The 27,436-nt window shown below is 38.1% G+C and overlaps 1 protein-coding gene across 6 annotated transcripts in view; it reads right to left on the minus strand.

The window, feature by feature from the left end:
* Positions 1 to 27,436, minus strand: part of IDE (insulin degrading enzyme) — an 83,553-nt gene that overhangs the window by 29,665 nt on the left and 26,452 nt on the right. For 5 of the 6 annotated variants that reach the window (XR_014026587.1, XM_081328880.1, XM_081328882.1 and 2 more), the window contains 11 exons: positions 27,043 to 27,212; positions 22,778 to 22,900; positions 21,007 to 21,119; positions 20,590 to 20,752; positions 16,068 to 16,160; positions 14,690 to 14,781; positions 12,320 to 12,400; positions 11,131 to 11,234; positions 7,353 to 7,455; positions 6,161 to 6,283; positions 3,295 to 3,377 (listed from right to left, as the gene is read on the minus strand). Coding sequence is in view for 5 of the 6 variants with exons in the window: in XM_081328880.1 (XP_081185006.1) it covers positions 3,295 to 3,377; positions 6,161 to 6,283; positions 7,353 to 7,455; positions 11,131 to 11,234; positions 12,320 to 12,400; positions 14,690 to 14,781; positions 16,068 to 16,160; positions 20,590 to 20,752; positions 21,007 to 21,119; positions 22,778 to 22,900; positions 27,043 to 27,212 (1,248 nt within the window). In the remaining variant the exon portion in view is untranslated. Of the gene's footprint in view, positions 1 to 3,294; positions 3,378 to 6,160; positions 6,284 to 7,352; positions 7,456 to 11,130; positions 11,235 to 12,319; positions 12,401 to 14,689; positions 14,782 to 16,067; positions 16,161 to 20,589; positions 20,753 to 21,006; positions 21,120 to 22,777; positions 22,901 to 25,363; positions 25,463 to 27,042; positions 27,213 to 27,436 lie in introns of those variants that run through there. The other variant, XM_081328883.1, reaches the window with a different exon arrangement.

Here is a 27,436-nt window from a genome sequence, read left to right on the forward strand (position 1 = left end):
GCTACTCGATATCCTCTCAGGGTTGGTGGTTGAATTCCCAAAACTCATGGTCTTGGGCGACTTTAACCTACCGTCCCTGGGAGGATCGTCCGAACTGGCTCGGGAGTTCATGGCTTCCATGGCGGCCATGGACCTGTCGCAAATAATTTCTGGACCGACTCATGAGGGAGGCCACACCCCAGACTTGGTGTTCTTGTCTGGACGGTGGCGTGATGATATCGGTGGGGGCGCCACGACCGTTACGCCCCTGTCATGGACCGATCATCACCTCCTACGGCTAGACTTCCCCTTTGCCACCCCTCGCCGTGGGTGCGCGGTGCCAACCAGATGGTACCGCCCTAGGCGCCTAATGGACCCTGATAGGTTCCAGGCAGCGCTTGAGGACGCACATACACTCCCTGCTCACAGCTCGGCGGATGCCTTAGTGGAAGCCTGGGAAAAGGCAGCCACGGAGGCTCTGGACCGAGTTGTACCCCTGCGGCCTCTGACCCGGCGCAGATCCCAGCGAGCCCCATGGTTCACCGCGGAGCTCCGGGAGATGAAGCGTCGGAGACGGGGCCTTGAGAGCCGTTGGAGATCCAGTCGATCCGAATCCGACCGATTGCGATTAAGAATCCTCACCAGGTCTTATCTCGCTGCGATAAGGGTGGCAAAATCCAACTACTTTTCCACCCTCATCGCGTCCGCAGATAATCGCCCGGCTGCCTTGTTCAGGGTGACTCGCTCCCTACTGAACCAAGAGGTGAGGGAGGAACCCTTGCAGGGTCGAGCCGAGGAATTCGGTCAATATCTGTTGGATAAAATCGCTCGGATTCGAACCGGCCTGGACTCCAACTGGGCAGAGTTGGAAGAACAGGACATGGACAGTCTTGTCGACGTCATCTGGGAGGAATTTGATCCTGTGACTCCCAAGGAAGTGGACAGGATTATGAGGAGGTTGAGCTCCTCCACATGCTTACTGGACCCGTGCCCTTCCTGGCTGGCTTATGCGGCTCGAGAGGGGACACGAGGCTGGTTCCTAGTGGTCATCTCTGCTTCTCTGAGTGAGGGTCACTTCCCCACCGCCTTGAAGGAGGCGGTGGTGAGACCTCTCCTCAAGAAGCCCACCTTGGACCCATCCTCATTGAATAACTTTCGTCCAGTCTCCAATCTTCGCTTCCTTGCGAAGGTTGTTGAGAGCGTGGTGGCGCACCAACTTGCTCAGGTCCTGGATGAAGCGGTTTATCTAGACCCGTGCCAATCGGGCTTCAGGCCGGGCTACAGCACGGAGACGGCATTGGTCGCTCTGATGAATGATCTCTGGAGAGCCCGGGACAGGGGCCATTCCTCTGTCCTAGTCTTATTAGACCTTTCGGCGGCTTTCGATACCATCGACCATGGTATCTTGCTGCGGCGCCTCAGGGGACTGGGAGTGGGAGGCACGGTTCTGCGTTGGTTCTCCTCCTTTCTCCAAGGTCGCTCGCAGTCGGTGCTGGCAGGGGGACAGAGGTCGACCCCGAGGCCTCTCGTTTGCGGAGTCCCTCAGGGGTCGGTCCTCTCGCCTCTCCTGTTCAACATCTACATGAAACCGCTGGGTGAGATCATTCGTAGCTTTGGAGTAGGGTACCATCAGTATGCTGATGACACCCAGCTTTTCATCTCAACTCCAAACAACATCAGTGATGCCCTCGACGTGATGTCCCGCTGCCTGAAAGCGGTCCGGGAATGGATGGGGAGGAACAGGCTTCAACTGAACCCGGACAAGACTGAATGGCTGTACGTACCGGCAAGCCAGGATACTCAGAGCATCCCACCCCTTAACATCGGGGATGAGTTACTAACCCCTGTTGATAGGGCCCGCAACCTGGGTGTCCTCCTAGACTCGCAGCTATCCCTGGAAGATCACATAGGAGCTGTGACCAAGGGGGCCTTCTCCCGGGTTCGACTGGTGCGCCAACTACGGCCTTATCGGGACCTGGATGCCTTACGTACAGTCACCCATGCCCTTGTGACCTCTCGCCTAGACTACTGTAACGCTCTCTACATGGGGCTGCCCTTGAGATCCACTCGGAAGCTTCAACTGGTGCAAAATGCAGCGGCACGGACACTTTTGGGAGCCTCCCGATACTCCCATATCACACCTCTCCTCCGTGCGCTGCACTGGCTTCCGGTTGCCTTCCGAGTGAAGTTCAAGGTGCTAACAATGACATACAAAGCCCTACATGGCATGGGTCCGGACTACCTACGGGAGCACCTTCTGCCAATGTCAACACCCCACCGTCCTGTGCGCTCCCACAGAGAGGGCCTCCTCAGGGTGCCACCACTCAAGGAATGTCGGCTGGTGGCCCCCAGGGGGAGGGCATTCTCAGTGGGTGCGCCAGCCCTCTGGAACTGCTTACCAACTGAAATCCGGATGGCCCCCGACCTCCGCACCTTCCGGCGCGACTTAAAAACTTACCTTTTCCAGCAGTCCGGCCTGGCCTGAGAGCTCTAATTGGGGTCCCAGTTTGTTTTGACTATTGTTTTTTTCAGTATTGTTTCATTATGTTTACCTACCTTACTCTGTACACCGCCCCGAGTCCCTCGGGAGAAGGGCGGTTTATAAAAACAAACAAACAAATAAATAAATAAATAAATAAATAAATAAATAAAATAAATAAATATGTATGTGAAAGATGGAAGCATTACTCTTCTGGAAAAAGAACTGCTAACATGACAATAAAATTCTTACACCATTAATTTGTAAATTAATGTTCTTACAGCATAAGGTCAATCAAGATGTCATTGTTCAGTAATTAATTAAGACACCTTGAAAAAAATCTACTGAATAATCTCTGAAGGTGAAAAAATTCTAAACAATAAATCAAATGAAGGCAGCAATCACAATGGCTATAGATCTGTCCTGTTGTTAAGAAATCTAACAAAAGATACATCCTATCTAGCAAGTTCAAGTGCACATATCCAAGATGAATTTTTCCTACGTAGAAAAGCTCTATCTAGGTACTACTTACTGGGATTTGTTTCAAGGGGAAAGGAGAGCAGAATAGAGAGGTCTGAATTCAGACCTCTGCTTTCAAGTAAAAGCTCCTGGATCATGTTTTCATCCTCTGGGAAACACTGCACAAAATTAGGCCAAGGCTGCACATATCAAATGCTGATTTGAGGCAGAAGGTATGGATAGGCCATTTTGGTTATACAAAGAAAGCAATTCCATAGGTGTTCCAAATTACATAAATTCTACTTACTAAATATATATATATATATAATTTACCATAATCAATATGAACAAATGTAAACATAAACACGTTTGCCTACCTGAAAAATTCGAAGTTGAGACAAGCTTTAGGAAGGAAAAATTTGTCATCTTGCTTGAACCACAGTTTGCACATAGCTGTATCCTGCATTTAAGAAAAAGAACATTTTCCATCAAAAGCCTCTATTTTCATTATTTTAATGTTGAATATTTGTTAAATAGACAGAGCTCAATCTAGATAACCTACTGTAAATAAGTCCAATAAGACTCGAATAAAACGCCTTTTCTCATACTACCCAATTTTAGTGCACGATGTTACAGAGCAAAGGTATTAATGAGAATATGGAGGAATTTATCAGTATCCCGTTCTTTGTATTGTTCCTTTGTAGTGGATTACAGCAACATACTGTTATCAGGTGAAGAAGCCCTTGAAGACTACTCAGAACATTCAGAATGCAGAAGCAAAAGCAGTTTATGTGCATTTTTTAAAAAAATTACATTTATATCCCGCCCTTCTCCGAAGACTCAGGGCGGCTTACAAGCTTAGCAGTAGCCTTCATTCTATGTATATGCCTGCTTATTAGGGCTTTCACACCCCCCCCCAAGTGGCATTATTACAAAGTCAGCTTAATTGCTCCCAACAATCTGGGTCCTCATTTTACCTACCTCGGAAGGATGGAAGGCTGTCAACCTTGAGCCTGGTGGGATGCGAACCTGCACTAATTGCAGGCAGCTGGTGTTACTTAAGGAGGCATTAGCCCACTGCTCCACCAAGGCTCTATTAACTGGTTCATTCATGTAACACCTTACTCTCAATGATTTATGCCCATCCACTAAGGTCAGAAAGAGAGGACTGTCTCTAGGTCTCTTGTGGAATGACAACTTCAAATTCAATGGACTAGGACTCCTCAGCAGCTATTCTCTGTCTCCGGAACAGCATTTCTCCAGAGATAAATCAACACTCATGCTCCTGAATTTTCAAAAAGGCAAAATGTCCTGGCTTTTTCAGGGTTTAATAGATTAACTTGTTCCTCCCTGCAGGAGAATGTATGTGTGTGAATTATTGCTAGTAGCATTCAAGATATATATATATATTTGATTGGAGTGCCTTATGTGTCCAACTAGTAAATATTCCGGCACGTATGATTACATTGTCCATAATATTTGTATCTACATAGAAAAAAAGTCAGATCTTAAGATCTACAGGAACAGTATGGAATATGATTGTTCCACCTACCATAATTTTGAGAAGGAAAACAGCTTGAGAAGGAAGACTAGTTGGAATAACAATAGGTGAATCTTAGGTAAGGTTAGAGTTTATTTACTAAAGATTTGATTCACGTTATATTGAGGTAAATTGTTATTTAAAAAGGGAAATTACACACTTATCATTTGAACTTTATATGTAGCACTATTTAAAGTGGAATATTTATTAACACTAAAAAGTCAGCCAAATGCCACTTAATATGAATGACCATTTATAGCATACCATTTTAAACCCAACTACTGTATAAAAAATTAAGATGCCTCTTTTTCTTTCAAAACGTTGTTAGATTGACTGTTTTCTGTCCTTTCACCATATAATTTCAGTATGGATTCAAGTAGCATTATGGAAGTTTTACTTTTAAACAAAAAACCCCCTATTTTTTAAAACATACATTTGTTTTATATGCATGAAAAGACACACAACCCATAGATACAGATAGATAGATGTACACACAGGCACAGAGATAGATTTTATATATGCATGTATGCGGCTCAGTTTTGAAGACCATATAGGAGCCGTGACCAGGGGGGCTTTTGCCCAGGTTTGCCTGGTGCGCCAGTTGCAGCCCTACCTGGACCGAGATGCCCTGCGCACAGTCACCCATGCGCTCGTGACCTCCCAATTAGACTACTGCAACGCTCTCTACATGGGGCTGCCCTTGAGGACCACTCGGAGGCTCCAGCTGGTGCAGAATGCAGCCGCACGGGTTGTGATGGGGGTTTCCCGATACTCCCATGTAACACCTCTACTCCGCGAGCTGCATTGGCTTCCAGTTGCCCTCCGGGTGAGATTCAAGGTGCTGGTGATGACCTATAAAGCCCTAAATGGCTTGGGTCCGGGATATCTGAGGGAACACCTGCTGCCGGCATCAAGCTCCCTTCGTCCTGTGCGCTCCCACAGGGAGGGTCTTCTCAGGGTACCGCCGGTAAAAGATTGCCGGCGGACAATACCCAGGGGGAGGGCCTTCTCTGTGGGTGTGCCGGCCCTTTGGAACCAGCTGCCTGTAGAGCTTAGGACTGCCCCTGACCTTCACTCATTCCGCTGGGACCTGAAGACCTGGCTCTTCGAGCTTTCTGGCCTGGACTGAGAGTATTAACTGGGGTTTTAATTGTATTTTAATTGTAATTGGGGGTTTTAGTTCAAGGTTAGTGTAATCATTTTAATTGTTTTTAATTTTTGTAACTTGTGTATTGTTTTTAAAAAACCTTGTGAACCGCCCTGAGTCCTACGGGAAAAGGGCGGTATATAAGTCTAATAAAATAAATAAAATAAATAAATAAAATAAATGTATATGTTGTATCTGGCAATTACATGGACAAATCCCTGCAGATTTTGGGGGAAGATTTTCAGAAATGGTTGGTCACTACCTCTTGGGGCTGAGAAGCAATGACAGACCCAAATGGCCCAGATGGACTTCATGACTAAGGCAGCAAGTTCCCTGCTCCTATTTCAGTACCATTATCACTAGACCAAACTGGCTGTCTGCAGTGTACAACAGGATTGTTCAATTTGATCTGAACTAAATTTCAAAATTACATTAGAAATTCAACTTTAAAAATATAATGAATATGAATGAAGCTGATGATTCACTTTAGAACTAGCCTGTAAAGCTCTAGTGTAAAATCACGTTCACTATTATTAACTACGGAAGCCATATATACCTTAATTAGAGTTGGGTACTGTGGTGTATCCTTCTCCAAAGATACAATTTCAAAATTAGTAGGAATAAATTCATTTTTCATTGGAAGCTTGAATTTCCCATTAAGGTCAGCATTTTGCCATTTCTGTGTAAAAGAAACATAAATAAGAGGAGTATTTTTTAAAAAAGAAATTGCAATGAGTATTTTTTAAAAAAGAAATTGCAACGAAGCCTTGCTAAATATCACCTTTACATATTTCAAATATGATTGTTACCATCCATAGTCCATTGTTTTGATTTTCTTTGTAATCAATGCAGAATATTGAAATGTATAAGATGAAGACTGTTTCCATACTATAACTACCATGTTGGGCTACTAGACTGTTCCATACAAATATTACCATGAAAATAGCTGTCTTTTGTCAGCTTCAATTACACAAATTCTTTTATGTGGTTAAAGACATTAAACATATAGAAATTTATATTTTATTTGTATTCTACCTTTATCATTTTTATAAATAACTCAAGCGGTGAATATACTGCATCCAAAACAGCTTCATCCTCCTATTTTCCCTACAAGAACAATCCTGTGAGATTGATTGGACTGAAAGTTACGGGCCCAAAGTCATCCAGTTGGCTTTCATAGCTAAGGTAGGACTTGAACTCAGTCTCCTGCCTTAAACACTAAACCAAACTGGCTCTAGGATGGGTTTGTGCATGAGTTTCCTCTTAGACCAGCAGCCAGATTTGCATGTAAATATTTTTCTTTAATAAAATCATAAAACAGACTTTTATGATTGGAGAAGAGCAACTGAATTCAGCCAGTCACCCATTTCACTTCTAAACATCTACTCAGGAACATTTATTAAAGCCAAGTACTTTCAGTTCTTTGCATTGCAATACATAAGATCAAAATAAGCAAGTAAGATTTTTTGATAGACCAGTTCAAGAAAATAAATAATTTTTATATTGCAAATGTCTAATTTTTAAAGAAAGGAAAGAAACACAAATATACAGATCAACAAGATTGACATAATGCAATAAAACTAGATAAAGGTGATTGAGAAAAACTTTAAATTATGCATTGCACATATGCGAATGATAGCTAATATTCATATTCAAAATAGTTTCCTTTGCAGCAGGGCAAGTATTTTTTTAAACGCATATTTGGGCCTGTTACCATGAAAAAGATGCTATCAGTGCACTTAGAATACCTTAATGACTTCATCAGAAATATTTTCTTGCTTGTACTGAGTTCCATACCACCGTTCTTTTTTATCAGTTTTTCCTTCAAATGTCTTAGAGACAATTGCAACCCTAAGAACAAAATAAAAATATATGTGACTATACCTGATCAAAATTCTCTATCTTCGAAACAAATAATTCTGCTTTATCACAATGAAATTTACATTAGGATACTTTAATATTCCTGTAGAAATATGGTCTGCTCATATTTATATTAAAAGAATTATGTGAATTCTTATTGTTATATTACTACTCTGATATTTGAGTGAGCAAATTTAATTATAATAGAACAGTGGCTCATACACTGTTTGACCCAACTGTTTCAGACATATCACTGCCCTCACAAAAAAACCCACTCTGTTGTTTTATACAACAGTTTATTGGATCCTTGACCCACAAATAAGTTATTACAATTTGCTCTAATAATCCCAGATATGCCCAAATTACTTCTTGGGGGTAATAACTCCCAGTATAAGAATCACTGTTCTAAAGCAGGGGTGTCTAACTGCCGGATGCGTCATGCTGAAACCGCGCCCACCACATTGCCGGCAATGGAAAAAAAGTCACGATATGTCTTGACACATCACGTGACGTTGCGAGTTTGACACCCCTGTTCTAGAGCAGGGCTTTTCAATCTTTTCACCCACTGTACCACTTTTAGGATATGGCAAGATACGAGTGCCACCAGTCGCCTAGCAAGGTGTCAAAAACATGATCACCAAACCCCCTCTCCAAAAAAAGTGATGAAGTACAGGTAGTCCTCGACTTACAACAGTTCGCTTGGTGACTGTTCGAAGTTACAACGGCACTGAAAAAAGTGCCCCCCAAGCCACAGCCGAGCAAGACACCTGCCGGCCCGCCCGGCAGCGCTCTTCCTCCTGTCCAAGGTTTTCATTGTTGCAGCAGGTTTTGGTCACTTCACATGAAACTGGGACACTGTGACCGTCATAAATTGTTGACCGTCATAAATTAATTGCCCCCAGATTGTTGGGGGCAATTAAGCTGACTTTGTAATAATGCCGCTTGGGGTTTGTGTGAAAGCCCTAACAAGCAGGCATATACATAGAATGAAGGCTACTGCTAAGCTTGTAAGCCGCCCTGAGTCTTCGGAGAAGGGCGGGATATAAATGGAATTAAAATAAAAAATAAAATAAATAAATATGAATCAGTTGCCAAGCATATGAATGTAAATCACAAGTCCTTAAAGATGCTGCAACATTCTAGCTGATTGGTGCTTCTTCTGGGCTCAGCAGACGTGCCGGGATCAGCGCTGAGCTCCAGCTGGATCCTGGCGCTGATCCTGGCGCTTCCGCTGAGCCCTGACAGCCCTGCAGCTCCAGCCGTCTCTCGCTCAGGCTTGTGGTGCTGCCACCTGTTCAGCTCATTCCCCTCCCCCGTTACCACTTTTCTAGGATGGTCACGTACCACCTGCCAGGTGCCAATGTACCACAGGTGGTACCCGTACCACTGGTTGAAAAGCCCTGTTCTAGAGCATTTAGTAGAGACTTCCAGTTTTTTTGTCAACTAAAAGGAAAAACAATTCATAATTTCATATCTGAACTGAATTGTAAAAACAAAATAAAATCCCTAAGCAGTAACTATAGCCTGACATTCTACTTTCTTAGATTAAAATCTGCTAAGAGGAACACTATTAGAATTCATGTAAAAGAGAGAAGACTAAGACAAAAAAACTGCACCAAGGAGGGGATTGGAGTAGAGGGCCTCTGAAAATACTTCCAACTCTATATAAGATCCCTTCCTGCCCCTAAAACTATCTGGAAGTTAGCTTAAATTAAAGGATGATTTCTGATTTTTATTCTCAGTTGATATAAGCTTATGTAACATTCAAGAATCAATTCACTTTCCATTCATTTTAAATAAATACTTGAAAAAAAGAGTTTTAGGACAGCCATAGTAGAATCTCTCTCTGCCATATTCCAAACTATTTTAGTAAGTAAGTATCTCACCAAGTAAAATGAGGCCCTTCTGTTTATAAGGAGATTCTATTTTTCTTTTCCAGTTAAAATAAAACGGCAATTATCAAGAGCAGTAACTTTGCAGCACATTACATGCAAGAGAAATTATTTACTATCAACACTGTTCTGCATTTCAGAGACAAATAGTTAGAAATTGGAAAAATATAAGACACTTGGATGGACAAAACATTAAATAGAAATTAAATCGTAAAATAATGTCCAGAATTAAACAAATACTAAATTGAACAACTGCTCATGGGGTAACTTTGGGGCTCTGTTCCAACCCAATCTACCTCAAGATTTGTTCTTGTGAGGAAAAATAGAAGAAAGGAACACTATGTACACCATCCTGAGCTGAAGTAACATCAGATACAAGTTCAGTGAATAAATGAATGCAAGAGAATGAGTTATAATTTCTCTTTTTCCTGCTGAGTTCTACTTTTTCTTTTCTTACTTAAAAGCAAAGCTTTCTTTCCAAATCAATTCACACACACACACACACATAGAGAGAGAGAGAGAGAGAGAGAGAGAGAGAGAGAGAGAGAGACAGAGACAGAGACAGACTGACTGACTTCCAATTATATTCTCCGGTTAGGACTTGGCAGGCAAACACTAATCATAACAGAAACAAGAAAGCAGATTCATAAAAGAGGGTGGCAGGTGCTGCTTATTTTGAGTCTTCTCAGGGTTTATTCAGACAAACCTCCCAATCATACCTAACAGGGAAAGCATTATGACTGAATGCCAATTTGTACTATGCGGAAGGTGGGAGGGATGCCTTTGAGTCAGTTTTGACTCCTGCTGGCTACCTAGACAAGTCTGTGCAGTTTTTTTGGCAATGTTTTTGGATATGGTTTGCTTTTGCCTCTTCTCTATGGCCAAGAGTGAGCTAGTTGGCTTCCACGCCTCAGCTAAGACTAGTATTCCGATCGCCCTCACTCCCTAGTCCAGTGCCATAACTACTAGGTTGAATTACCTCTCCATAAATGCACAAACAGTGATGAATTTATTTAGAAAGGCAAAGTAATGTTTTGGATTCAGTTCGGAAAAGGTGCTTCAGAGCCTGCAGGAGTGGAAATGCAGCACCTGTAGGCACTTTATTAAAGCAGTTATGTCTGCTTCCAGGAGTTCTTGCCAGTTGACAGGCACTGCACTTGTGGTCACTAATGTTTTAGAAGCATCGTACAGCCCTATTAGTAAAGCTGAATGACAATCCCTTCCTAAAATCACATTTGAAAAACACATAATTCTCATTGTTGTTATTAGCTGCGAAGTCATATCCGACCCATCGCAACCCCATGGACAATGTTCCTCCAGGCCTTCGTGTCCTCTACCATCTTCTGGAGTCCATTTAAGCTCACGCGTACTGCTTCAGTGACTCCATCCAGCCACCTCATTCTCTGTCGTCCCCTTCTTCTATTGCCCTCAACCTTTCCCAGCATTAGGCTCTTCTCCATTGAGTCCTTCCTTCTCATCATGTGGCCAAAGTATTTGAGTTTCAACCTCAGGATCTGGCCTTCTAAAGAGCAGATAATTCTCATTACAATATAACAATTACTACTGAATGTTGCTAATTTATTACTCCAGGCAATGTCTTTACAAAGACATCTAAAGACATTCTAAAATGAGGGAAACTTCAGAAACTACTTTAGAATCTATTTGCTAATCTTTGTTATTTGGCAATGAAATACAATTTTTATCTTTCAATAAGCATCACAATGTACCATTTATAAATCATAGTAATACATCAGAATATGGCAATGCATCTTACCGGACATTTTCAGGTTTCAGTTTGTCCAATACCATTTCTATTAAATCTGGCCTAAATTCTTCAAGTAAATATTCAGCAGCAAGAACTTCTTCAATAGGATAGTACTAAAATAAAGTGTTACACTTTTAGTTTAGACTGAAAAGGATTTTAAAAGTGCTCAAAAGCAGTTCAACAAGGAATTGGCGCCATTTAGATCAGAAGGAAAAACATCCATTCAATAGTCTTTTTTTTAGAAAATTTTATTAAATGTACATTTAAAAACAAAAGTGGACATGATTCTAATATAGTCTTGACTTCTGCTGAGCCCAGTTCTGCAGCTGCAGCTGCCTCTCCCTCAGGCTTGGCTCCCTTACACTCATTCCCCTCCCCTGCTACACTTCTCTAGGACGGTCGCGTATCACCTGCCATGTGGCAAAGTACCACAGGTGGTACTGCTCTAGACGTTCAGGCATTAGACTCACCTTGAGAGTACTAAAATAATGTAAAACCCAATACATAATGCAAAGAACAATGAAAAAAATGAAACCTTTTAACATCAACCTGTTTAAGCAACAAATATTTCACTTCACAGTAACACTATGCAACTTAATTTAATTTAGTAAGCAGGTAAACGTATAATCAAATCACCTCTAATTGGAAAAGGAATGTTGCAAAATTGTTCAACAACAAGCGAGCCAGTTCTCTCAATCTTATTTCATGACCTTCTGCATGAAGAAATTGGTCACTGTGCCATCAACAACTACCACTCTTTATAATAGCAATCCTAATTTAGTTATGCATTTATCCGAACAAAGAGAGGGTTCAAGTCTTGTGAAGTACCAGGTATTGCCACTGTCTCTTTCTCTCTCTCTCTCACCTCAACTTTAAAGTATACACTCAGAGAACCCAAATACGACACTCCAGGCAGTCATTGATCCTGCTTTTATTATTGGAGCCCTGAATCCTGCAGAAAGATGGATAAGCATTCAAAGTAACAGGCAGCCCTATCGTCTCTCCTGCTGCCAATCTTAGCAACCTCTGTCTGCTTCAGGTACAAAAGCAGAGCTGTGCTTACAAGTGCCATTGTTACCAGTAACTTTTTCTCAAAAGTCCCAGAAATGTTAAGAAATGATACAATATTAAATACAATAGTGAATAGTCTAAGCTATATACTAACATAAATAGCTCTATAGTACAAGTTGCAACTTACATGAATCATCCCTGCAAGTTTTGATGTATAACCTCTTGGTTTTTCTTTGTCTTTAAATCTGAATGCTACAGCATTTAGATCCTAACAAAAGAAAGAAAATAAGATAAAATACTCTTGCAGATACAGATTAATATATTAAATCACAGAAAATTCTTCTTAAACATAAATTTAGTTTGATTTCTGATGTTCAGAATTAATCACAGGAATGGAACTGGATGACTTCTTACATTATTATGAATTTCTACAGAGCATAATAAAAAATATAATTCTTTGCATTATAGGGATGCAAAGAAAACATTTTCCCAATAATAATGATAAATTAATATGAGGTTTGAAGTGCAAGTTATTTTAAAGCTGAAATAAATACATAGAGCCAATTCTCTGAATCATCTAAAAAAGTCCTATTTTTCAAAATTAAAATAGGATCATTAGCAGTTTGATAAACTATATGTATATTTATATAAATACCATTTTCTTGAAAAATGTTATTTCATTATTATTTTTGTCTTCCACAATTCTGGACACTTCCAAGAACTATGGCCATTGCTAAAAATTCTTGGATTTTAAATCCAAACATCTGGAAGGCATCTAGTTTGGAGCAGGCTGCATTAGTTTATTAATACAAAAGTTACCTAAAGTACTTATATAAAATACTACTAATATAAAATACTACTATTATTTCAAAATAGTTATTTCTATATATGGGAGGTTCACTCATTAAGACTAACTTTACAGGAATATCCAAACTAATGTATGGGTAACCACCACTGAATTCAGTTAAGTTTTACTATAAATTTGCATGGGTTATTCTTACTGAGTTCAGTTTTTCACAAACAAATTATTTCTCTCGGTATATGAGATAATAATATAGTAATTCACTTTTTTTCTCCTGGCTATGATCCCTGGCCAGATCTCTGACAATCCTTATTGACAGAGTATTCTTGGACAACATATAGTTTGATGTTAACTTCTGCTGCCACAATAAATGCAGTTATCAGTTAGTGGCTTCAAGATTTGAGGCTAAAAAGATGGCATACAATCCATCTGTTCTACCAGGGAAATTTAATAAAAGGGGAAACTCTAATGCCCTATGGAAGATCCTTATACAGGTAATCCTTGATTTATGACCACAACTGAGTCCAAAATTTCTGTTAAGTGAAACATTTGTTAAGTGAGTTTTGCCCCATCTTATGAATTTTCTTACCACAGTTGTTAAGTGAATCGCTGCAACTGATAAGTTAGTAACCGGGGTAAGTGAATCCGGCCTTTCCCATTGACTTCGCTTGTCAAAAGGTTACAAAAGGTGATCAGATGACCTTGGGACATAGCAATGGTCATAAGTATGAACCAGTTGCCAAGCATCTGAATTTTGATCACATGATCATGGGGATGCTACAAAGGTTGTAAGTATGAAAAATGGCCATCACTCACTTTTTTCAGTGCCGTTTAACTTTGAACGGTCACTTAATGAATTGCTGTTGAGAACTACCTGTAATGGTTGCAGTAGTAAAGGACATGTTAGATTGATCCAATTTCCCTGGAATCACCAGCCAAAAGTGCTGAGACAGGAAAGTTGGCATTGCTGACAAATAACGATGAGGATGGGAGGTGGTTGTTGCTGGCCCTGAAAAGGCCCTTCTCAAGAGAGAGGAAGACACTTGCAGATTCCCAGGACCCTATGTCTGGGTGGCTTCCAGGGCTCAAGAGAGGGAATTCAGTTTGGAATGACACTCAATGTCATTCAATTTTTGTTATTACCAGGTTTTTTGCTCTGAGCATTGTCTGAATTTGCAACGAATCTAGAGGCACTCCAGATGTTCTTAAATTTTTGCTCTATTGGTTTTGTTCACAATGAAATGTAACTGTTAATAAAGATTAGCTGTAGCAACACTGTAGGGAAAAAAACCTAATCTTTAACAAGTATGCCACCAATACTCTCCATGCTCCGGTTCAATTTTGGGCATTCCAGATTCAAGCCTGATACTATCTTGGGGATAACTTCATGGTGCCACAAGCAAAAACCTTAAAAAACTTAGTCTGTATTGTCTCTAGGGGTCTTTTTCTTCATATATAGGCCACCTGAGCTGGGTAGAATATCTGGGTTAATGTTTTAGCTTTAAAAAGCTTTAGTACTGGACGTGATATATCCGTTCACCTCCTTGGGAACTAAAAAAAACTCCTTTGAATAGCCCTTGTAGATTTTGATGCTACTTGCTTAATATTTTATTCATGACAGTTTTTCTAAGATTCACTATCATGAAATACCAAACTAAAATGTTTAAGGTGCCTGTTCAATCCTGTTTTTAAAATGATAAGATTTTTATCATGCTCCTTAAGCTAATAGAAAATAATCTGGTAAAGATATCTTACCTTACATTCCTGAAAAACCCATTCTTGAGGTCCTTCTGTCCGTAGCTTTTGAATATATTGAAACATATGGAAAATAATATCTTCCACATGTACTATACAAGAAAAAACAACAACAGGATTTTTAGTTTTGTTAGGCGAAAGCAAAAGTGTCACAAAAGTTCTAGGATTACAACTCCCGTACGATGTTGTTACTATACAGGCAATCCATGACTTACAACCACAACTAGGACCAAACTCTTCCGTCATAAGACAATGCATTTGGAAAGTGCAATATCACATGATTGCATCACTTAGTGATGGCAATCCTAGTAGTTCCCATAACCTCAGATGTGCAGATCTGGAAGTGGAGAGAATCCAGGTAAGGAGGACAGCAGTGAGGCAATGGGATTGGGGGGACCTGGGGAGGCCTGGTGTAGTTTATGCGTGAACTGGGGGAGGGTGCTGTAGTGTAGCACAAGCTCAGGAAGGGAAAGAAGGTGTGCAGAGTATATGCATGCATGCAAAGCTTCATATAGTTTTCAAACCAATTTGATTATCAGGAGCTGTTTTTCTTTCTAACTGCCAGCAGTATTTAGAACAGGGGTGTCCAATCTTGGCAACTTTAAGACTTGTGGACTTCCAATTCCCAAAATTGAATGGCTATCTGGGTCATTCTTGGAATTGCTGGATCATTCTTGGAGTTGAGGTCCAGAAGTCTTAAGATTGCCAAGTTTGGATACTGCTGATTTAGAATATGAGGAATTATCACATTTGCAAGATCAGGAAAAAGCACACAGAACTGTTAGCAGCTTTCTGAAAAATAAGAAAATCCTTCTTGTTATAGTACAGGTAGTCCTCAACCTATGACCACAATTGAGCCCCAAATTTCCTTTGTTAAGGAACAGAGTTGTTAAGTGAATTTTGCCCCATTTTATGGCCTATTTGCCATAGTTGTTAAGCAAATCACTGCAGTTGTTAAGTGAATCTTGCAGTCACTAAGTGAATCTGGTTTCCCCCACTGATTTTGCTTGTTGGAAACCATCTGGGAAGGTTACAAATGGGACAGTGCAACTGTCATAAATACATGCCCGTTGCCAAGCACCCAAATTTTGATTATGTGACCATAGGGATGCTGCACCAGTTGTGAGTGTGAAAACCAGTCATGTCACTTTTTTCACTGCTGTCATCAACTTTGAACAGTGACTGAACAAATGGTTGTAAGGAAAGGACTATCTGTTTCTATGAAACTCCATGTGATTAAAGTCAATTAAATGTTTACATTTTACTACACTACAGAATATTTTTCCCAGTGGGATATATAAAAGGTCTTATAAGAGAAGTGATATTTAAATGATATTTAAGCCCTAGCAAAGCAAAATGATTGAAGGGATCCACTTACACAGTCCTTCTTCCGTAAGATCAACATTAATGATAAAAAACATGAAGCCTCGAGCACCTTCTTTTTGGCCACCAACCAGTGTGCTTACCCAGCCTATGATAAAAGCATATAATATACAATATTGCTTGCATTTTTAAAAGTTATATTATTTTTAAGCAAACACTGACAATATATGTATTTTTGGTTAACAACTTTCACACATTATGACAGAATATTATAAATGGAACCGATAAAATGGGACCATTAGAGGTAATGAATTTCCAGAAATTTTGTCGCAATAACACTTCTATGAAGACAAATCAGCCGATTTTGAATATGAAACATATGTTTTGAAATCAAGACAAGACAAATCCAAACATGAACACTGAGACACTGTTAGTTTTTAAAATATATTATGTACAATATGCCTTTGGCATACACAGAGTTAAAATGTCCACCACATTTAGACAAACAGAAAGTTGATTGAATATACTTCAAAATGTTTTAAACTCTTTTACAAATAAAAACTTGTTTAAGAAAAACAAGAAGGTAAAAGGTGAAAACGGAAGAAATCAACTTGGTTGTAGTGTAATTCAGGAAGCTCTATATTGTGTATTTAATCTTCTACTATTATATCAGAAGAAAACTAGAGGGAATCAAGGTGTAGAAATTTTGCCACATAAATTTTGACAAACTTTTCTCTTAATTTGAAGCAGAAGCATCAACCACTTGGGGTCAATTGCTGGGGGAAATAAGATAACATTTGTAAACTGCTCAGAGAGTGCTGTAAAGCACTGTGGAATGGTATATAAGGCTAAGTGCTACTGCAATTAGTTTAATGGTCTTCTAGCGTGTTCTTGGGATTCAGCATTTGCCTGAACTGGGTCAAGCTTCACCTGTTCATTTATTTTTTGAACCACTGCCATTTTCAAAATAATAACCAACTGCTTTCATGAAACTTTGTGGATTACTTTAAATCAAAATATTACAAAATACTTTATCCTTCTTTTTCTACCCTTTGCCATTTTTAAAAATACACAACTGTTTTCTCTAGATATAGTCATTTAGCTATGTTACACATGTACTAGGTTGTGTGGTATGCAATAATAATCACTGCATAGATGCATACAATTTTACAACTGATTTGTTTGTAATTTTTCATCTGATATAGATGAAATTATATATATAATTGTGTCTTATAACACAGTAAAGAATGACTTCATCCAACATAAGGCTCCAAGAATCAATTCTTAACAGTGAGCAAGAACAGCTTATTTACCAATACCTTTGGTTTTGTTTTGTTTTTTGAACAACCATCTGTGGATTTCCATATTTTTCCTATATCTACACAAAAGTTTAATTGGGAATCTTCTCCAACCAAGAAAGTTTTAAACCAAAAAATCCTTCTGAATACACTTTAAGACAAAATGTTGGCTTTCCTCTCAGTTACCTAGGAAAACACAGCCCTGCAACCAGGGATTCACAGAAGTGTGTGTATATGTGTGTGTGTGTGTGTGTGCGCACATGCGCATGCACAGGAACAAATAACAGTTACTAACTAGGAACATTGTTTAAAAATAAATAACTGAAGATCTATGTTGCAAATGGTTTGAATACTTCTGTGCTTTGAAGGAAATATATTCCATAGTAGCGGGTTGTCAAAACCATTCAGGAAATAATTCAACATTGGATAAGAAAACATGGAATGGTGTCTACTGTTTTGTGCAAAAAAAAAGTTATTTTACAGAAGAAAATTCTAAGTTGCTAAGAATGAAGAGACAGCAACATCTGCAAAATGTACAAACAGCCAGTTATGGCAAAAGCAAAAGCTGAAAAAATGAATACCTACAGTATAGCTGAATGGCTTCTAATTTTATCATCTCTACTGAAAAAATATGAACTGAAGAAATCAAATTGTGAGGTATAGGAAAAATTGGTCAAGGTAATATAGCAATTCATAGTGCTGGGTTTCTAAATCCTGCCATTGTGGAATGCAAAATCAGATGAAAGAGGATGGAAATCTATGGCTGTTCGGGCTGCCAGGTTACTAGAAGGCATGCATCTGAGATATCTTGGTTAAAAGTAGAGTGGGTGAAAGCAAATAAATTGGTTCCAGTTACATAGTAGACATTATCAAAGGCTAAATTATGGCATGGCCTGTTGCAGACTTAACAGCAGAAAATATTGCATGATGTGGAAATATATCAATGGAAGAGGTTCTCCAATGGGCAAAGGAGTTGTGAATGACCACAAGGCAAGCATATGCTTGTATAGTTACTTGTCATTAAGAATATTTGCCAGTGTATTGTCAGAAGCTACGCAGTATTTCACAGTTGAGAAGAAATTCTGAATGACACAGATATCCAAGAGGTGAAAAATGAATGGCATGAACACGTACACACATTATGTATGATACCATGCTATAATGTCAAATATGGCTTGTATGACATGGCACTAAAGGATGAACTCAAAAATATAAGGTGCCTTCATTACAGTTAGAAGTCCAAGACAACTGATATGGCAAATTCCTCAGAAATATGATGGTCTTACTTTACCCTTGGGAACCAAGGTTATCATGGCATTCATACATTTCTGGTTCAACTTGTCTAATCCTGGTCCCTTCTAAATCATTTAATTTTGCAGGCATTTTTTTCAGTCTTGGCAGATCTTACCTATGGAGAATTGATTTTTCTATTTTTAAATTGTAGAAGCATGCAGAGTTCCTAGATATGGATGATTTAGAAGCTCCTTAAAATTTTTTTAAATTGTTCTCCTTATAAAAATAAAGTCAACAATATTATCAGATATTATCAGTTTAAAAAGTGATATTACCACCAATAGGTGCTACATATGTTTTGACAGTTCTTTCATAAGCTTAAAATCCATTTTAGTCCTTTTTTTCCTCTTGATTATTCTAATTCTATTAGGTTCTTCCAATACATTTTCATAACTAAATCAGCCAGATTTAAATTGGCCTCACTTCCAGAATTGAAGGACATTAGAAAGTTCCTGAAAGAGTCCTGCTAAGCATGGTGTTAAGTGTGATGCCACTGATGACGGAGGCAAAACTGCAACTAGCCGTATGATATTTGATCAGTGTTCTTCAATCTGCAGGCCATCGTAAAGATGTTACTGCTAGATCCTTCCATCCTTCTGAGGTAGGTAAAATGAGGACCCAGATTGTTGGGGGCAATAAGCTGACTTTGTAAAATGCCGCTTGGGGGGGGGGGGGCGCGCGAAAGCCCTAATAAGCAGGCATATACATAGAATGAAGGCTATTGCTAAGCACATTGATTTGTGCTTTAGATTGTAAGCCGCCCTGAGTCTTCGGAGAAGGGCGGGATATAAATGGGATTTTAAAAAAAAAAGATGGGAAAAGGAACATTAATACCTTCTTAGAAAAAAGGCTGACTGCCCCCTAACCAAGATTGTTGAATTACAATGCAGAAAAAGTGCAGAATGATAGAAGGACTTTGTCTCACTGCATTCAATATTAGGTATGTTTATCAGAATTACATGACTCTGAGATCCTAATTTAACCTGAATTCCATTGAGAATTCAGAACTGTCTTCAGTTAAAGAAAACAGCAAGGTTCAGCCACTGACACATAAGCACTGGCATAGACTACTTGATGAATCTGGTCACCAGTTGAACAAGTCTACTGAAGCTGCAAATCTTTGCCATGTGAATTAACTGGTATATGTAAACTTTTCTTCTAATAGAGACCTCTGCAGACTCATCTGCCATATCTGGATTCCAGGAAGAAATGAAAAGGAAAGCCAGCAACACCATGGTTTTAGCTATAGGCATATTTTGAAAAGGCCAGGGTGCTTAGTATTAGCAAAAGTAAAATCAAAAACAGACTAGGGAGACAAATATGGTAATAGTGGGAAAATCAAAGTGTTGATGATGGAAGATTGAAGTACCTCTGCCTTTTCTTTTAGAAATATCAACCCCATGTTGCAGGAAGAACCTTTCACTTCTTGAGTTTGTTTTCTGGCCAGCAAAGTCCTACTGAGGGAGCAAGAACCATCTAAATGGTTCTGCAGGAGTCTGTTGATATAGAGGATGCCTCTAATAATTGGGCCACAATTAATGGAAGTCTGGAGCAAATCAAGATGAGCATAAGAATACTTGCTGAGGAATTTGATTATTCCATAGCCATCAATAACATTTCTCAAGGAAGTGCTGTCAGAAGATGGATTGCATCAGGCTTGATTAATCCATTTTTGAAAGTGGACACAAATTTAATATTATGACAGTCGGTCAGATATATTAAGCACAGAAATTGCTTATTTGTGGACAAAGAATATCAAGTAGAAAGATACAGGTGATCTTTTGGAAGCTTTTTTGGTGGGTCCTAGTCTCTTCTTTTAATACTTCTTAGATATCTGTTAACACTACTAAAATCATAGACCCTACCCAAGGGCAAAATAAATAAAATGTACTTAGATCATGAAGGCACTCTGCAGAAGCATTTCCACAAGTCTTAGTAAACAAGCTGAATGCAAGTAGCATGCCAGCTAACTTTGAATTATCTTACCTTTAGCTTTCAGTTCTGATAAAAGACTTCCTGGACCTTCATGCCCAATAAGGTGACCAAGATAGTGGCCAGGATTTGATTTGTAGTACTTCTGAAGATCTGGTATTGGAAATGTGACATACAGATTCCTAAAATCTTTAATAGGTACCACCTTGTAAAGTTGCTGTAAAATTTCAAAAAAAGAAAACAGGAAAGCCTTATTTAAAATTTGTTATTCTTGTAAGTTAAAGGTTAAAGCTATCAACTTTAGGAACAGTTCCTATAATTTCAAGAAATAGATGGTTAAACTTGTATATAACAATCTCCACTTATGATTTTCAGAGAATATTGAATACTATCTTGTTCCATCTACTGTTTAACAAACTGCTAACATCGAATGTTATTGCTTGACAGTAATCTTGAAAGTTTCAAACCCACTCGGAGATGTTCTTCTTGGAAGGGGTGCTCAGGGAATTCCGGTATTGGAACATTTTTATTCTTTACTTCAGAAAATAACTTCACCACCAGATTGGTTAGCTCGTCTAAAGATTCTGCAAAAAAGAAAAGAAAAAATGAATAATTAACAGCAGAATCACTTACTCCAGGCCCTTAAAGTCTGTTGGATTTTAATTTCCAGAATTCTAACCTATTGGGAATCCTGATAATGTAACTCTTACACATTAGAAGATTTCTTATTGGGAAAAATATAGAAAATAAGATCATTTATAGACTTCTTAACCTCTCTTGTCAAGGAGCTCTAGGAGCCCTATCTTTTAATCACACATCTAAAAACTTAAGAATACATATTTCTTATTGCAGAAATTCTGTATCCAGAATTCAATCAGTTTATTTTACACTGCATAATATAAATAAAATCAGATCTCAAGAAGGAAGGAGGGACATTCAGGAAAAAAGCCCACAATATTTTTTTTTAAAAAATGCTCATATAATATCAAGACCACCTATTAAGAGTATATATACAAACTGTTAATATGATACAGAGACAGAACAAAGAAAATAATGTATGACAAAATGGATGACAAACTTTAAAGAAACTATTACAATGCAACAATAGGAAGAATTATGAACTAAATATATAAAATTTACACCAAATTATAACTTACAAAAAATTGTTTACAAAATGTTTTATAGGTGGTATTCAACTACGTCAACAAATATAGACAAATCAGATAGTAATAAATGTTAGAAATTACAAGAAATAGAAATATCATAATTTTATATATATTTACAAAAGCAAGAATATATTTTGTTCAACACTGGAAGAAGGACACAATCCTGACAATATCTGATTGCAAACCTTGGACTGTGCACAGCAATCGCAAAACTAACATTACACTTACACAATACAAATTTAACTAAATTTAAATAAAAATGGTTCCCATACATCAAACACACTACACAGCATGGTGAACATAACCATGTATAGTTTCATTTTTAAGGGGGTCTGAAAATCTACAAATATCACAAAGATTAACAAATGTATAAAATGGTGCAAATTAGAAACCAATAGTAATAGTAGTAGTAGTAGTAGTAATAGTGGTAGTAGTTATTATAATATTACTTTTCAGGTATTTTATCTTTATTAAATTTGATTTGCCTATCTTTTACCTTTTATTAATTTAACACTAATTAGTTTAAGATTAAAACTATTATGACATTATTGATACTTTGATGTGAGTGCAGTGGCTCTTTATTAATATATTAATATATATTTTAATATATTCAGATGAAAAATCAAATAGTTTTACGGTTAGAATGTTAACATCCTAAATTTTACTTAATATTGACAAAACTGTTTCTTTCCTTTCCCTCTTTTCAATACTTTAAGCCACCTAAATAATACAGTTAATAATCTTAATCATATAAACATTGTTATATTGAAACAATACAATGAAACATGGTTCATACTCTAAAAATGATTTTTTTAAAAAACGGTGGTGACATGAACTTAAAGAGCAGTGATGCTAATAGCTACAGAAGGCAGAAAAGAATAAATCTGCAAAATAATACTGAGTGCTTTGCATCTGTGCTCTAATATTTTTATGTGTTATAACCAGGAATGTGATTTTTATTTTACTCTTGAATATGAAGCTTGTCTTGTGTTTAATTTCCTAAATGATTTATTATTACATAAATTATTAACATTTAAATATTTCAAAATAATTCTCACAACGCTTGCCATTCTTACCCCGTCCTAAAACACAAACAGCCATTAAATTTGATGAATAGTAAGTGGAGTGAAACTTCAAAAGCTCTTGCCTTACATCTACTCCTTCTTGGTTTGGCTTAGTTTCCAAAGTGTACTTGTTCCCTATAAAGCAAGAGTAAATATAAAGGAGATGTTAAGAGAAAAAAAGTTACAGCAGGGAATGAGACATTTATTCTCATAAACTGTACAATCATCTGAGAAGCTGATGAGTATATTTTTCATCAGATCATCCAATGAGGTTGGGAAAAACTCCTGGGTATCTCCTGGTCAATAGTCATGGAGCTCCTATCCGTGTTTTTCATAAGATTGTGGAGCTTCTGTTAGGTACTTTAAATTTATACAATATGAATGGGGGGGGGGGGGGAACTGTAACTCGAAATGTAGAACTGAAGTTTTCAACCAAGAGAAAATAATAGAGGTCTTGCAGTGATCTCTACGTTACCTGTAGAGGTCATTAATTAGCATCCTCAAACCCAGATGGAAGTAAAAGTATTATGCACTTATCATGTCAATCAGCCTGATTCAAAAAATCATGGTTTCTTGAAGCAAAAAAGAAGAAATTGACTAATGTTTCCCTTTTACTCAGGCAAACCCTAGTTTATTAAGTATACTTCTCAGGGCGTATGAACTGTGAACCTATTGTTAAATATTCACCAAAAATTGAGAACAAGCTATGCTTTGTGATCCTAATGTCTTGAGAAAATTTAAATCTATAATCTGGTAAATTTCAGTATTTATTGATGCTGCCTGACTCCAAGAACCCTCTGAATGGTTTAGGCTATTTTTTTTTAAACCACAACTTAAAAGAAATAGGACCGCCTGGACAAAGGCACATAACTTTAAAATATTGGACAGAGCTCCCCAAATTTCCAGATTTGGGAATATCTTAAGAAAACTTTGTTATTATGAATCAGTCTTTTCTTAAGCCAATTAAATGAACTTCCTTCCCAATCCAATGCATTGTAATCTCTTGGCCAAGGAATAGTGGGCACTAAGGGCTCTTTTTCACTGCTGCCATGACCTGTTTGTCTCCTGCGCTGCAACCCACTGGAAATGAAGTCAGCTTTAGAAGTATTTATCTGGATCCATTCTCTCACCATTTATCTGGATCCAGCCTAACCATACATTGCTTTGTCTGCAATGTACGGTGAGAAGGAAAAATCCTGAAAACACTAAAGTTTCTATTTTTATTTCTGCCTGCTAGATCAGAAGGGTAAACCGGGAGAACTGTTGCCAATGTCAATGCAGTTTGACAGGGAAATATCTTCACTTAAGAAATCTTTAACATTGTAGTATTCAATTGATGAATGTAAAATGAAAAAGTCCAGCTTCTTATGGTCTTCCATGGGAAGGTCCCTTCTGATTGGGGCAGGCAGCCCAACAACCCAGGATGAATTGGAAGGCAGTGCTCAATGACTGGAGAAGGATGGCTGTGGAATGAATTGTGGTGGGCTATCCTTGCAACTCACTAACTTCTTTTTGAGCAATGAAGTTTTAATATTCTTCTTCATTAATGTAGGGAGAATAATTTCTAGAATTTAGTTTGAAAACTTGTACTGTCAAGACAAAATGCGAAACTTTGTAATATTTCAGTCATTTGCTTTTTTCTGGCAGTGCAAAAGAGAAACCAAAGCTAGAATGTCTATTTCCAACATGTTATCTTAAACATTATTGCTATACAAAATAAACCCATCACTCCAAGATGATACACTATAATAATGGTAAAGTTAAGACAAGAAACAATGAAATAAAATAAGAACACAGAAATATAAAACAATTCACTTGGTTTATAAACAGTTGTAATTATATCCAAGTATGAATATAATTAAGAACAGTTATTAAACATAACTCATCAAGCCTACACACACTGATTACAGGCTACCATTATAATAACAATATAATGACCCTGCAGTACAGGTATTTAGCTTTGCTTTGCTTTCAAAAATGCAAATATTAAGAAAAAAATAAAAACAATTTAAAAGGGTTTTCTAAATAGCATACACAACAAAAATGAACTTTTAGCCAATAACACTGAATGAGTGCAGTGCAATTCCTAACCTAGTTCTGAAGATTACAAGGGTTGGATGTGGAAAAACAGGATGATTTAACCCAAGGAGGATACAGTGGCAGTTGATTCAGACTTTCTTGACTCCCAAGACAATCCCAACCTTAAGCCTAGAAGGGAGCCATACTCTCCAGGAGCTCATCCATCAACTCCTAAATTAACAGCTCCTACCAAAAGAGCATGTGGAATCCCCTTTACTTAATTTTGGCTGAGGTCCCAATTAAATCTATTATTGGAACTAGCACTAGGCAAGTAACTCATGTCCTCTTCGCCTCATGTTTAGCTATGGTAATAGATGGGCCTCTAGTCAAAGACCATCTGGAAACAGCATCTGGTACAGAATGCAGTTGCCTACTTGTTAGTGGGAATCCTAATGTTATCACATCACACTAGTATTTGGGTCACTACACTGATTGCCAGTTTGTTTTCAGGTTCATCTTAAGATGCCAATTTATGAATTTATGAATTCCTAAATGTTTAGTTATCTGTGAAGCACTTACTCCCACTAGACTCTTCACACCTAAGACATGATGACAGAGGATGCATATCATAAAACCTATAGGTTTAGATCCTTTGATTTTGATGCTTTAGCTTGTCCTGGTATAATAAATAATGCTGATGAATAGATGAATGTCACTTACTGTATGTATGTTATCACAATTATTTATAGCTAGATAAATAATTCCATTTCTCATTCCATTTCTCATTCCCTTCCTTTTTTCCTTACTTCCATTGTCAATGAATCAGCAAGAAAATGGTAAGACAATACCCGTCTGACCTTGATGAATATAGTCAGCATGGATTTGTTAAAAACAGATCATGCCAAACCAATCTTATTTCATTCTTTGACAAAGTGACTAAATTAGTAGACCAGCAAAATGCTGTGGTCATAGCATACTTAAGACTTCAGTAAGGCATTTGGCAAAGTAAGGCATTTGACAAACTACTTCTTGGTAAGCTAGAAAAATGTGGGATAGTCAGCATCACCACCAGATGGATTTATAACTGGCTGACAAACCGTACTGAACGAGTAGTCCTTAATGGTGCTATATCTACATGGAGGGAAGTAAACAGTCGGGTACCACAAGGTTCCATCTTAGGCCCAGTACTCTTCAATATCTTCATAAATGACACTTAGATGAGGGAATAGAAGGGGAATGCATCAAATTGGCAGATGACACTAAGCTGGCAGGAATAGTAAACACCCCAGAAGACAAGCTCAGGATTCAAAAAAATCTTGACAGATTTGAAAAATGGGCCCTATCCAACAAAATGAAGTTTAAGGTTTTTACTTAGGCAGAAAAAAAAACAAAGGTACAAGTACAAATTAGGTGAAACCTGGCTCAAGCAGTAACTGTGAGAGGGACTTTAGAATCCTAGTGGACAATAAATTAAATATGAACCAGCAGTGTGTGGTAGCAGCCAAAAAAGCTAATACAATCCCTGGTTGTACAAACAGAGGCACAGAATCAGAATCACGTGTAGTAGTTAGTACCACTTTATAAGGAAGACTACGCCTGGAATATTGCATCCAGTTTTGGTCATCAAATTACAAAAAAGACGTTGAGACTTTGGAAAAAGTGCAGAGAAGGGCAACTAAAATGATTAAAGGCCTGGATACTGAAACATATGAAGAATGATTGCAGGAATTCGGTATGGCTAGTCTAAAGAAAAGAAGGACAAGGGGTCATATGATAGCAATATTCCAGAATTTGAGAGACTGCCACAAAGAAGCAGTCAATTTATTATCCAGCACCAGAAAGCAAAACAAGAAACAATGGATGGAAACTAATCAAGGAGAGAAGCAACCTGGAATTAAGGAGAAACTTCTTAACCATGAAAACAATATACTAGTGGAACAGCTTGCTTTCAGAAGTTGTGAATGCTTCATCACTGGAGGTTTTTAAGAAAAGACTGGACAGCCATTTGTCTGAAATGTTATAGGGTCTCTTGCTTGAGCAGGGGGTTGGACTAGAAGACCTCCAAGGTCCCTTCTAGCTCTATGCTGAATCAAGGAAATTTAATTACCATAATTCTAAAGGCTGCAACATCAATAAGATTCCACAACCTACCTATGCCATATATCTTTATTTGCATGATAACTGAATGCTTAGAAAGATGAGAAATCATATCCTTATAGCGTAAGAGACAAATAATGTAAAATTACTTTCTTAATTACCTGTGCCAAATTTGCTAAATGGATGATTAGGATTTCCAGTAGCCTTTTCTAGTTGAAATAGTCTCCATGAATCATTCATTAAATTCTTCTCATGCTCAGAATCAACAGCATTCACTTCTCTATCTTTGCAGCTTTCATCAAAGAGAGGGCACAAGAAAAATTGGGCAAACCTATACAAAGGAAGTTCCATATTTCCCAAATTAATGTACTGAAATACAATAACATTTTAAAAGTTTAAAATAACAAGTATGGGAGTATACAACATGACTGTATTTTTTAGTTCAGGATAGATAACTTTCATTCATCCTTCATCTTGGTACCTCTGCTCGTGTCTCTATTAATTTGCCCATTTGGACCACTGCAGCTAAAAATCACAGAATGACTCTCAAGTAAT

The sequence above is a fragment of the Vipera berus genome (genome assembly GCF_964194415.1).
Source record: "Vipera berus genome assembly, chromosome: 5".
Taxonomy (NCBI): Eukaryota; Metazoa; Chordata; class Lepidosauria; order Squamata; family Viperidae; genus Vipera; species Vipera berus.